Source organism: Pagrus pagrus, assembly GCF_965226575.1.
Source record: "Pagrus pagrus genome assembly, chromosome: 19".
Taxonomy (NCBI): Eukaryota; Metazoa; Chordata; class Actinopteri; order Spariformes; family Sparidae; genus Pagrus; species Pagrus pagrus.
This window is the reverse complement of record NC_140203.1, coordinates 2641504-2655528: the sequence shown is the minus strand read 5'-3', so window position 1 is coordinate 2655528 and position 14025 is coordinate 2641504. Positions and strand designations below refer to the sequence as shown.

The following is a 14025-nucleotide window of genomic DNA, read 5'->3' as shown; positions in this document are numbered from 1 at the left end:
GGGGTCTGGTGATGGATGACAGTGAATCACATGAAATCAGACAAGAGTTTAATCCATTCTGCCTGTTGTTGTTGTACACTGTGGTCACATGTGGCCCCATGTGGCCCAGACCACCTCTGAATGTGGTCTGAATGATCGGATCTCAGTAATGTGTTAATATAATGTGTTTGTATAACAAATACTCACAGCACCGTCTTTGATGAAGGTGTGACAGAGCTTTGCAACCTTGGTCCTGGACATGGAGATCTTCTCTAGAAACAGTTCTCCTCTCTCCTCCATCACCTTCTTACAGCGAGACAGATCCTGACAGACGGAGAAACAGAAGTTATTTCAGGGCAGAGACAAATTAATGCTCTCATCGGTTCTCCTCTCGTCATCGAGGAGCCAGGAACTCCTGATCTGATCCAAGAGGAGAAAATGTACTTAAAAGTAGCTCGTATGAGCAACCACTGCTGAATGTGATGGACCGAGACACCTGTCAATCAAGCAAACATGTCCAGAAACACTTCTCTTTGAGCCACGATCACGATCACACTATCCTGAGAAATGTTTCGCTCGCCACCAACCGAACTCTGTACAGTTTATTGTGTATTTAACCCCTAGGTTGGGAACCACTGCACTAAACTAGCCTTGAGCAGCTTCTACAGCTGGTAGTGTTGAACTACCAGCTGTTGTTTCTTTATGCTTTATTGTATTGTATAATGACAAATAAATGATGTTGAGCCTTTACACATTGATGCATCAGTATTAACAATCTAATCCTACTTTAGATACTTTCAAGTACAGTTTCCTGATAATATCTCTGCACTTTTACTTATTATTTTAAATGCAGGACTTTTACTTGTAATGTCTTTTTGAATGATTTTTACATTGTTGTATTTGTACTTAAGTAAAGTATCTGAATACTTCCTCCACCAGTATCTTAGAAGAAAGTCTCACTGGTCTGCAACTCAACACCAGAACGGTACTTTGGCTCCATCATGTGCTCATAAACAGTCTGACAAGTACCGTCAGCTGTTTTTAGTTTATCCTCCTTAATTCAACTTCAAATCAGCCATGTTTTGTTCAAGTGTTCTAGTTTATTTTGGGCTCATTTCAAGCTGATACGTCAATACGAACAATTATCTTTACATCCAGTTTTATTAACTTTAAGGTGATGAAAATAAAAAGTTTGAGTGAGATCTCTGTTGATTAGCTGTGAAAAAACTAAAAATAATAATCAAAAACAAAAGGACAAAGTATCAATTGTACAGATTAACTGATTCATATGAATCCACAGATGATCAGCAGAAGCAGCTGATGTGGTTCATTCTCGTCCTTCTGGATTCACAGTTAACTAATAACTTGTCTGATGATTTTTGTTTCAACACGTCTGAAGCTTGAAATGCTGTTTTGTCACAAGTGCTTCAAAGTAGATCATTTACTGTGTGAGACAACTATTATACAGCAGCTTGAATCTTTATGAGAGTTTAGTTTGATAACTCGCTGCTGTCAGTCAGCTGTTTTTAACCAGGAAAAGAAAAGTGACCAGAATCAGAGGAAGAGTTAGAGAAATATCAGCAAAGCCTGAGGAGCCAAGAAACATTTTACAACTAAAAACTTTGATGTTTTCAAATGTGGAGCAGGTTTTAACTGAGGCTTCGTTGTAAAAGAGGAAACACAGTTCAGATTCACAGAGCGGCTCCTCGTCCTGGAGCGAGTCAAAGGTTGATGACCGCTCCCTCTTCTCTCTGATCGCTTATCTTGTTCACTCAAACTAGCTTCAGTTATCAGGAAGTGAAGCTCAGACAGTCGTTGTCACTGAGAGGTGAAATGGAGCAGAGACCAGTTCAGCTGGACCAAGAAATAATTTCTTGTCCGATCTGTTTGGATCTACTGAAGGATCCGGTGACTACTCCCTGTGGACACAGCTACTGCAAGAACTGTATTAACGATCACTGGGACACAGAGGATGAGAGGAGGATCCACAGCTGCCCTCAGTGCAGGAAGAGCTTCACACCGAGGCCTGAGCTGCTGAAAAACACCATGTTAGCAGCTTTAGTGGAGGAGCTGAAGAAGACTGGACTCCAAGCTGCTCCTGCTGATCACTGCTATGCTGGACCTGAAGATGTGGCCTGTGATTTCTGCACTGGGAGGAAACTGAAAGCCCTCAAATCCTGTCTGCAGTGTGTGGCCTCTTACTGTGAGAAACACCTCCAGCCTCATTATGAATCACCTACATTTAAAAAACACAAGCTGGTGGAGCCGTCAGAGAAGCTCCAGGAGAACATCTGCTCTCGTCATGATGAGGTGATGAAGATGTTCTGCCGTACTGATCAGCAGTGTATCTGTTATCTCTGCTCTGTGGACGAACATAAAGGCCACGACACAGTGTCAGCTGCAGCAGAGAGGACTGAGAGGCAGAGAGAGCTGGAGGGGAGTCGACAAAACATCCAGCAGAGAATCCAGGACAGAGAGGAAGATGTGAAGGTGCTTCAACAGGAGGTGGAGGCCATCAATGGCTCTGCTGATGAAGCAGTGGAGCACAGTGAGAAGATCTTCACCGAGCTGATCCGTCTCATGGAGAAAAGACGCTCTGATGTGAAGCAGCAGGTCAGATCCCAGCAGGAAACTGAAGTGAGTCGAGTCAAAGAGCTTCAGGAGAAGCTGGAGCAGGAGATCACTGAGCTGAAGAGGAAAGACGCTGAGCTGAAGAAGCTCTCACACACAGAGGATCACACCCAGTTTCTACACAACTACCCCTCACTGTCAGCACTCAGTGAGTCTACACACTCATCCAGCATCAATATCCGTCCTCTGAAGTACTTTGAGGATGTGACAGCAGCTGTGTCAGAGGTCAGAGACAAACTACAGGACGTCCTGAAAGAGACATGGACAAACATCTCACTGACAGAGACTCAAGTGGATGTTTTACTGTCACAACCAGAGAACATGACCAGAGCTGACTTCTTAAGATATTCATGTAAAATCAAACTGGATCCAAACACAGCAAACAGACAGCTGTCATTATCTGAGGGGAACAGAAAAGCAACATACAAGAGACAACAACAGTTTTATTTTGGTCACCCAGACAGATTCACTTGGTGGCAGCAGGTCCTGAGTAGAGAGAGTCTGACTGGACGTTGTTACTGGGAGGTGGAGTGGAGAGGGAGAGGAGTTGGTGTAGCAGTCGCATACAAGAGTATCAGCAGAGCAGGAGACTCATATGAAAGTTTATTTGGATTCAATGACAAGTCTTGGAGGTTAGATTGTTACACAGACAGTTATAACTTTTATTACAACAAAGTCAAAACTCGCATCTCAGGTCCTGTGTCCTCCAGAGTTGGAGTGTACCTGGATCACAGTGCAGGTATTCTGTCCTTCTACAGCGTCTCTGAAACCATCACTCTCCTCCACAGAGTCCAGACCACATTCATTCAGCCTCTCTATGCTGGACTTTATGTTTCTGACTCTGCTGAGTTTTGTAAAGTCAAATAGACAGAAGTCATTCAGGGTCAGTGGGTTAAATTCTGTGTTTCATGTCTTCACACTTGCTGTGTTTCCATCATTGTTGCTGAGAGCTGATTGTTGTGGCGTTTCTTCACTGCACACAGATCACCTGTCAATCAAACATGATGGGCGGTACTTTGACGTCTTCTTGTTGTTCTGTAAATGTTGGACTTTCTTCAGGCGGCGCTCCTTCCTGTGTCTGTTCAGCCACGGAGGCTCTCGCTGCTCATGATGACTTCAGTTTACATGATCGTAATCAATAAGGAGATGCTTCATTATTTGCTTGTACATAGCTGAGATTCTGCTCCAACACACTGATTTTGTGGATGAAGTCAATCTGTTCATGAAATCATTGAACAAGAGTGGTTTAACAGACTTTACTGATGGGACGTGTCAACAAACTGGAAAGTGTGTCCATGTTTTGCTGTTTTGAACAAAGGACGGTTCAGATCTTGATTCTCTTCATATTTTCTTCTGTTCCTTTGTTCTTCCATATTTTGAGGTGCGGGGCAACTCGTCTATGACTCGTACTAAACCTTTGTATGTGTCAGAGAAAAGAGCAATAAGACTTATAAACAAGGTGGATGAAAGAAAACACAGCAACAGACTGTTTATCAGGTCACGTGATGAAATTTAAAGATTGAGTTGATTTGAAAACGTTATCAGTCGTGTGTAAAGACAGAAATCAGCTGAAAATCTACAGAGGTTGTTTATATTAAGATCACATTTAATTTTAAAAGTCTGTATGATGTAGTACATTAAAGCAGAGACACTGTGACGTAACATGCTGCTCAAAAATTCAATTTAAGAGGATTTAAAGAGAAATAATGAGACGTTATGAGCTTATTGAGTCACATTTATGTTAAGATGACTGTTATTGATTGTATGAGTTGATTTGTGAAAATAGAAGTGAACAATAAAGTGATGTCCATCAGTATCTACAGTATCTGGTGTTATTACCGTATTGATCCGAATATAAGGCGATATTTTTTCCCTTGAAAAATGCCTGAAAATTATGCCTCGTCTTATATTCGGGGTCTAAGGAGTAGCCAATGTAAAACAATAGGTAGCGCCATATGTGCGCTTTTCTCTCCGTCAGCGTTTAGTGCAGTGTGACCCTAACGTGATCCTGTAAACAAGCATGTAAACAAGTCGGCTGGAGTGGGTGTGTTAGCCTTCATTTGTATAAGCTACTGAATGACAGAAAGATGCAGCCAGGGCACAGAGATCCACTTGAAAAAAGTGCTTCCAAAGTCGGTCAGGTGAATAAAAAGCAGAGGAGAAGTTATGATGCGAATTTTAAACTTATGGTTGTAAATGAAGCTGAGAGAACGAATAACATGAGGGCAGGAAAAAGATATGATGTGACTGAGTGCAACGTACGACGCTGGCGGTCCCAGAAAGATGAGCTAAAAAACGCTCACAGCCAGAGAAGGGGCTATCGTGGTCCACAAACTGGTCGCTTCACTGAAATTGACAGAAGGGTGTGTGATTATGTGAATGAAAAACGTTATGAAGGGATGCCCATCACGAGGGCGGTGATGCAGCAAAAAGCACTTGAAGTAGCCACAGAGCTTAACATTCCCCGTGCCGAGATCAAAGCCAGCATGGGCTGGTGCCGCAGAATGATGCGACGTAATGGCCTGTCCCTCAGACGCAGGACAAGCCTAGCTCAGTGTCTGCCCGCAGACTTCAGAGAGAAGCTGGTAAATTACCAGCGTTTTGTAATCAAATTGAGAAAGAAGCATGAATATCCCCTGGATCAGATGGGCAACGCAGACCAGACACCTGTTTTTTTCGACATGCCCACATCTGTCACCGTTCATAAAAGAGGAGACAAATCAGTGATTGTTAAGTCTACAGGGAACGAGAAGAGCCGCGTTACCGTTATGTTAACCTGCCTCGCTGATGGGACCAAACTCCCCCCCTATGTGATTTTGAAACGAAAGACTCTCCCCAAAGATCCTATGCCGGCTGGCATAATTGTGCGTGCACAAGAAAAAGGATGGATGGAGTCCAGGCTTGTGGTGGACTGGCTTAAAGTTGTGTGGGCCAGACGTCCCGGGGGACTTAGACGGAGGCGAAACATGCAGGTGCTGGATGCTTTCCGTGGACATGTGACAGACGAGCTCAAGAAACAAGTTAAGGAGCTGAATGGTGACTTGGTGATCATCCCGGGTGGAATGACAGGTCAGCTGCAGGTCAGTGTGGTTTGAGTCATTTTATTGCGAGATTGAAAAGATAGAATATGAATTTATGATAGATGTGTACATAACAGCAAGCTACTGTAGGCCTATAAAGGTTAAAAAAAATGTGTTACAGGTACAGGTTTTTACATTGTTGTATTTGTACTTGAGTAAAGTATCTGAATACTTCTTCCACCAGTATCTTAGAAGAAAGTCTCACTGGTCTGCAACTCAACACCAGAACGGTACTTTGGTACCATCATGTGCTCATAAATAGTCTGACAAGTACCGTCAGCTGTTTTTAACCAGGAAAAGAAAAGTGACCAGAATCAGAGGAAGAGTTAGAGAAATATCAGCAAAGCCTGAGGAGCCAAGAAACATTTTACAACTAAAAACTTTGATGTTTTCAAATGTGGAGCAGGTTTTAACTGAGGCTTCGTTGCAAAAGAGAAAACACGGTTGATAACCACATCCTCTTCTCTCTGCTTGTCTTGTTCCGTCATTCTAACCTCAGTCAACCATCATGAAGTGAAACTTAGACAGTCGTTGTCACTGAGAGGTGAAATGGCGCACAAAGCAGTTCAGCTGGACCGAGAAACAATTTCTTGTCCGATCTGTTTGGATCTACTGAAGGATCCGGTGACTACTCCCTGTGGACACAGCTACTGCATGAACTGTATTAACGATCACTGGGACACAGAGGATGAGAGGAGGATCCACAGCTGCCCTCAGTGCAGGAAGAGCTTCATACCGAGGCCTGAGCTGCTGAAAAACACCATGTTAGCAGTTTTGGTGGAGGAACTGAAGAAGACTGGACTCCAAGCTGCTCCTGCTGATCGCTGCTATGCTGGACCTGAAGATGTGGCCTGTGATTTCTGCACTGGGAGGAAACTGAAAGCCCTCAAGTCCTGTCTGGTCTGTCTGGTTTCTTACTGTGAGAAACACCTCCAGCCTCATTATGAATCACCTACATTTAAAAAACACAAGCTGGTGGAGCCGTCCAAGAAGCTCCAGGAGAACATCTGCTCTCGTCATGATGAGGTACTGAAGATTTTCTGCCGTACTGATCAGCAGTGTATCTGTATTTTGTGCTCCATGGATGAACATAAAGGCCACGACACAGTGTCAGCTGCAGCAGAGAGGACTGAGAGGCAGAGAGAGCTGGAGGTGAATCGACAAAACATCCAGCAGAGAATCCAGGACAGAGAGGAAGATGTGAAGGTGCTTCAACAGGAGGTGGAGGCCATCAATGGCTCTGCTGATAAAGCAGTGGAGCACAGTGAGAAGATCTTCACCGAGCTGATCCGTCTCATGGAGAAAAGACGCTCTGATGTGAAGCAGCAGGTCAGATCCCAGCAGGAAACTGAAGTGAGTCGAGTCAAAGAGCTTCAGGAGAAGCTGGAGCAGGAGATCACTGAGCTGAAGAGGAAAGACGCTGAGCTGAAGAAGCTCTCACACACAGAGGGTCACACCCAGTTTCTACACAACTACACCTCACTGTCAGCACTCAGTGAGTCTACACACTCATCCAGCATCAATATCCGTCCTCTGAAGAACTTTGAGGATGTGACAGCAGCTGTGTCAGAGGTCAGAGACAAACTACAGGACGTCCTGAGAGAGACATGGACAAACATCTCACTGACAGAGACTCAAGTGGATGTTTTACTGCCACAACGAGAGAACAAGACCAGAGCTGACTTCTTAAGATATTCATGTGAAATCATACTGGATCCAAACACAGCATACAGACAGCTGTTATTATCTGAGGGGAACAGAAAAGCAACATACAAAAGACAACAGCAGTCTTATTCTAGTCACCCAGACAGATTCACTGTGTGGCAGCAGGTCCTGAGTACAGAGAGTCTGACTGGACGTTGTTACTGGGAGGTGGAGTGGAGAGGAGGAGACGTTGGTGTAGCAGTCGCATACAAGAATATCAGCAGAGCAGGGAGCTCACATGAATGTGGATTTGGATTCAATGACAAATCTTGGAGGTTTGATTGTTCCACAAACAGTTATAACTTTTATTACAACAAAGTCAGAACTCCCGTCTCAGGTCCTGAGTCCTCCAGAGTTGGAGTGTACCTGGATCACAGTGCAGGTATTCTGTCCTTCTTCAGCGTCTCTGAAACCATCACTCTCCTCCACAGAGTCCAGACCACATTCACTCAGCCTCTCTATGCTGGACTTTGGCTTAGCTGGTCTTTTGGAGACTCTGCTGAGTTTTGTGAACTCAAATAGACAGAAGTCATTTCAGGGTCAGTGGGTTAAATTCTGTGTTTCATTTCTTCACACTTGTTGTGTTTCCATCATTGTTGCTGAGAGCTGATTGTTGTGGCGTTTCTTCACTGCACACAGATCACCTGTCAATCAAACATGATGGGCGGTACTTTTACATTTACATTTGGGGCATTTAGCGGATGCGTTTGTCCAAAGCGACTTACAATACGTACATTTGTCACAAGAAAGAAACCACAACACATCACTGTTGATAAAGTAGAAAAGATTAAAACAATATCCAAGCCCTCATCTGAGGTCTGAGTAGCTGCTATTTATCAAGAAAACCTTAAGTACATAAGTGCTATGATGTAAGTGCTAAAGGTAGGAACATACAAGGGCATATGTTTTTTGTTTTTTTGTTTTTTTTTTAGGGTTGGGGGGGGTAGGGAGGGAGTCACGCTATGCGGGGTTGAGGTGAAGTCTGAACAAGTGAGTCTTGAGTCTTTTGCGGAAGATGGCGAGTGACTCTGCTGTCCTGACATTGGTCTGCAGTTCATTCCACCACTGAGGCGCCAGAACAGAGAAGAGTCGGGATTTCGCTGGGCGGTCTTTGTTTGCTTTCAGCGATGACGGTACCAGCCTGTCAGCTGATGTAGTAGAGCGAAGTGCTCGCGCTGAGGCGCGTGGTCTGACCAGTTCGGAGGTAGATGGGTGCAGTTCCATTGACGGCCTTGAAGGCCAGCACCATGATCTTGAATCTGATGCGGGCCGCGAAAGGAAGCCAGTGGAGGTCATGGAGGAGGGGTGTCACATGGGAGAATTTGGGTAGATTGAAAACGAGGCGCACTGCAGCGTTCTGGATAAGTTGCAAGGGTTTAGTTGCAGCAGCTGGGAGTCCATCCAAGAGCGAGTTGCAGTAGTCCAGGCGGGAGAGGACCAGCAATTGGACCAGGAGTTGCGTTGCGTCCTTTGTGATGAAAGACCGGATCCTGTGGATGTTGTAGAGGGCAAAATTATACAGGGTCAGGCCACCCCGGTGATGATGGGGGTGCAGGATAGTCCTTCGTCGAGGATTACACCCAGGTTCCTCGCAGTCGATGAAGGCGATACCGTGACGTCCACGACAGTGACTTTCCCCGGGATGAAGAGGAGTTCAATTTTACTAAGGTTTGACGTCTTCTTGTTGTTCTGTAAATGTTGGACTTTCTTCAGGCGGCGCTCCTTCCTGTGTCTGTTCAGCCACGGAGGCTCTCGCTGCTCATGATGACTTCAGTTTACATGATCATAATCAATAAGGAGATGCTTCATTATTTGCTTGTACATAGCTGGGATTCTGTTCAAACACACTGATTGTGTGGATGAAGTGAATCTGTTCATTAAATCATTGAACAAGAGTGGTTTAACAGACTTTACTGATGGGACGTGTCAACAAACTGGAAAGTGTGTCCATGTTTTGCTGTTTTGAACAAAGGACGGTACAGATTTTGATTCTCTTCATATTTTGTTCTGTTCACTTATTCTTCCATATTTTGAGGTGCGGGGCAACTCGTCTATGACTCGTACTAAACCTTTGTATGTGTCAGAGAAAAGAGCAATAAGACTTATAAACAAGGTGGATGAAAGAAAACACAGCAACAGACTGTTTAACAGGTCACACGTGATGACATTTAAAGATTGAGTTGATTTGAAAACGTTATCAGATGTGTTTAAAGACAGAAATCAGCTGAGAATCTACAGATGTTGTTTATATTAAGATCGCATTTAATTTCAAAAGTATGTATGATGTAGTACATTAAAGCAGAGAAACTTAAGTAACACGCTGCTGAAATATTCAATTTAAGAGGATTTAAAAGAGAAATAATGAGACATTGTGAGCTTATTGAGTCACATTTATGTTAAGATGACTTATTGACTGTATCTGAGTTGATTTGTGAAAATAGAAGTGAACAATAAAGTGATGTCCATCAGTATCTACAGTATCTGGTGTTATTATTAAGAAAGGGGCAGCTCATAGAGGTTTTTCTTCTTCCTGATCCTGTTTGGTTCATTGAATGTGTCGAAGGGTAACCGGGTGGTAAATCTACACAGATATAAATTCACACTCAGGTTTGGGATCGCTCTCAAACATGTTTAAATGTTCACATGTGTACTTTGTTGTTTTCTGTTGAGTGTAACATCGCGTGACCACACGTCCATGTTTTCAGGGACAGTCCCCGTTTTTAAAATAGAGCTATGTTGTTTTGGAGAGGTCAGAATTTTTATATTCGCAATATTAATGAGGTAATAATACAAACCAAGAAATATGTATTTGTTTCATCAGTGAATAAACAAGCTGTTATCAAAGGAAAATAAGGTCCCAGAACACGGTTTGAAGCTAGAAAGGTGGCATGGTCCGCCACATATAAACAAAGTAAAACAGTATAAATTGTGTTGTCCTTTAAGGTCAATTTGTTTATTGTACAATAGTTTGTTTATTTGTAATAATACAAACTCAGGAATATGGTGTTTTACGCTGCCTCACACGGGGCACCATATGTGGTGCTTCACGCAACTTTAAAGGTCCCATATTATGAAAAACTCACTTTTTCTGGGATTTGGGGTGTTAATTTTGGGTCTATGGTGCTGCCACACGCATACAAACTTTGATAAAAGACCATCCGTGCTTTTTTGAGTGAGATACAGATTTCTGACGGTGTCTTGCCTGCAGTTTCCAGATGAGCGAGTCAAATTTCGGCCGGTCGTCAACGTCGTTCACCAAATCAGTCTCAGAAAAAGTTACTAAACTGTCAGTCTGTGACTCTGATTAATAATTAACTTAGTAACTACAACCAATATTACCATAACAGCTAGTAATGGTTGAAGGTTTTTGGAGTCCTTGACAGAGTAGGGGTTGGCAACATTCACTCTTGTACAATATTAAATTGACAGCATATAGGTTCAAAATTCTTTTATTTAAAACATCGCGGGGATGTTACCCACATCGCTGGGATGTACCCGCAAACCCCCCCGCCCTGAAAGGGGTTTCCGGGGGTTACTGGAGCCAATCCCAGTTTCTATGAAAACCAGGGTTCACCCCTGGACGAGTTGCCAGCTCATCCCTTTCTGATGGCAGAGGCTGTCACACAAGGTGCCACCTGCACATCAGGAGCAATTTTTGGGGTTCAGTATCTTACTCAAGGATACTACGACATGTGGCTCAGTTCCACCCAGGGGAGCCGGGATTTGAACCAGCGACCTTCTGATCACTAGCCACTCAGTTTTATTTCGTGACCCTTGCAAGGGGCCCGACCCCTAGGTTGGGAACCACTGCACTAAACTAGCTCCACCTTGAGCAGCTTCAACAGTAACATGTACAGTATATATATGTCCTGTGTTGAACTACCAGCTGTTGTTTCTTCATGCTATATTGTATCGTAGTATTGTATAATGACAAATAAATGATCTTGAGCCTTTACACGTTGATGCATCAGTATTAAAAATCTAATCTTACTTTAGATACTTACAAGTACAGTTTGCTGACAATATCTCTGTACTTTTACTTATTATTTTAAATGCAGGACTTTTACTTGTAATGTCTTTTTCAAAGATTTTTACATTGTTGTATTTGTACTGAAGTAAAGTATCTGAATACTTCCTCCACCAGTATCTTAGAAGAAAGTCTCACTGGTCTGCAACTCAACACCAGAACGGTACTTTGGCTCCATCATGTGCTCATTAATAGTCTGACAAGTACCGTCAGCTGTTTTTAACCAGGAAAAGAAAATGAACAGAATCAGAGGAAGAGTTAGAGAAATATCAGCAAAGCCTGAGGAGCCAGAAATATTTTACAACTAAAAACTTTGATGTTTTCAAATGTGGAGCAGGTTTTAACTGAGGCTTCGTTGTAAAAGGGGAAACACAGTTCAGATTCACAGAGCGGCTCCTCGTCCTGGAGCGAGTCGCAGCTCCATCAGCCCTCCCTCTTCTTCCTCCTCTCACACAGCAGCTCCACTCTGTCAGGATGTTTCCTTGTTCCCTCCCCTTCAGATCTACAGTTTGTGGTTGGATGTAACTGAGCTGACGGCCTCATTCACTGCACAAACACACCCTGTTCAGATCAGAGCTCAGACTAGTTTCAGTTATCAGAAAGTGAAACTCAGACAGTCGTTGTCACTGAGAGGTGAAATGGAGCAGAGAGCAGTTCAGATGGACCGAGAAATAATTTCTTGTCCGATCTGTTTGGATCTACTGAAGGATCCGGTGACTACTCCCTGTGGACACAGCTACTGCATGAACTGTATTAACTATCACTGGGACACAGAGGATGAGAAGGGAATCCACAGCTGCCCTCAGTGCAGGAAGAGCTTCACACCGAGGCCTGAGCTGCTGAAAAACACCATGTTAGCAGTTTTAGTGGAGGAGCTGAAGAAGACTGGACTCCAAGCTGCTCCTGCTGATCACTGCTATGCTGGACCTGAAGATGTGGCCTGTGATTTCTGCACTGGGAGAAAACGGAAAGCCCTCAGGTCCTGTCAGGTCTGTCTGGTTTCTTACTGTGAGAAACACCTCCAGCCTCATTATGATGTGGCTCCATTAAAGAAACATAAGCTGGTGGAGCCGTCCAAGAAGCTCCAGGAGAACATCTGCTCTCGTCATGATGAGGTGATGAAGATTTTCTGCCGTACTGATCAGCAGTGTATCTGTATTTTGTGCTCCATGGATGAACATAAAGGCCACGACACAGTGTCAGCTGCAGCAGAGAGGACTGAGAGACAGAGAGAGCTGGAGGGGAGTCGACAAAACATCCAGCAGATAATCCAGGACAGAGAGGAAGATGTGAAGGTGCTTCAACAGGAGGTGGAGGCCATCAATGGCTCTGCTGATAAAGCAGTGGAGCACAGTGAGAAGATCTTCACCAAGCTGATCCGTCTCATGAAGAAAAGACGCTCTGATGTGAAGCAGCAGGTCAGATCCCAGCAGGAAACTGAAGTGAGTCGAGTCAAAGAGCTTCAGGAGAAGCTGGAGCAGGAGATCACTGAGCTGAAGAGGAAAGACGCTGAGCTGAAGAAGCTGTCACACACAGAGGATCACAACCAGTTTCTACACAACTACCCCTCACTGTCAGCACTCAGTGAGTCTACACACTCATCCAGCATCAATATCCGTCCTCTGAAGTACTTTGAGGGTGTGACAGCAGCTGTGTCAGAGGTCAGAGACAAACTACAGGACGTCCTGAGGGAGACGTGGGCAAACATCTCACTGACAGTGACTGACGTGGATGTTTTACTGTCACAACGAGAGCCCAAGACCAGAGCTGACTTCTTAAGATATTCATGTAATATCACACTGGATCCAAACACAGCAAACACGCTTCTGTTATTATCTGAGGGGAACAGAAAAGCAACAGTGAGTCAACAACAGTCTTATTCTAGACACCCAGACAGATTCACTGGGTGGCAGCAGGTCCTGAGTAGAGAGAGTCGGACTGGAAGTTGTTACTGGGAGGTGGAGAGGAGAGGGAGAGGAGTTGGTGTAGCAGTCGCATACAAGAATATCAGAAGAGCAGGGAGCTCAGATGAATGTGGATTTGGATTCAATAACAAATCTTGGATGTTAGATTGTTCCACAGACAGTTATAACTTTTATCACAACAAAGTCCAAACTCCCGTCTCAGGTCCTGTGTCCTCCAGAGTTGGAGTGTACCTGGATCACAGTGCAGGTATTCTGTCCTTCTACAGCGTCTCTGAAACCATGACTCTCCTCCACAGAGTCCAGACCACATTCACTCAGCCTCTCTATGCTGGACTTCAGTTTAGCTTGTTTTCTGACTCTGTTGAGTTTTGTAAACTCAAATAGACAGAAGTCATTTCAGGGTCAGTGGGTTAAATTCTGTGTTTCACTTCTTCACACTTGTTGTGTTTCCATCATTGTTGCTGAGAGCTCATTGTTGTGGCATTTCTTCACTGCACACAGATCACCTGTCAATCAACATGATGGGCGGTACTCTGACGTCTACTTGTTGTTCTGTAAATGTTGGACTTTCTTCAGGCGGCGCTCCTTCCTGTGTCTGTTCAGCCACGGAGGCTCTCGCTGCTCATGATGACTTCAGTTTACATGATCATAATCAATAAGGAGATGCTTCATTATTTGC

General features: G+C 44.0%; 2 protein-coding genes across 2 annotated transcripts in view; one reads left to right on the top strand and one right to left on the bottom strand.

The window, feature by feature from the left end:
• eif2b1 (eukaryotic translation initiation factor 2B, subunit 1 alpha) overlaps positions 1–14025 on the bottom strand; it is a gene marked incomplete at its 3' end in the record, with an annotated part of 34695 nt that overhangs the window by 2829 nt on the left and 17841 nt on the right. Inside the window, exon 4 of the mRNA XM_084383530.1 lies at positions 187–303. Coding sequence (XP_084239656.1) covers positions 187–303 — 117 coding nt within the window. The remainder of the gene's footprint in view (positions 1–186; positions 304–14025) is intronic.
• Positions 1813–13730, top strand: LOC311274823 (uncharacterized protein; the record flags this gene model as incomplete). Its single annotated transcript, XM_084382819.1, has 5 exons — positions 1813–3468; positions 4890–5679; positions 6190–7902; positions 8448–8527; positions 11922–13730. 5 exons carry the CDS (start codon positions 1813–1815, stop codon positions 13728–13730), a joined length of 6048 nt encoding a protein of 2015 aa, XP_084238945.1.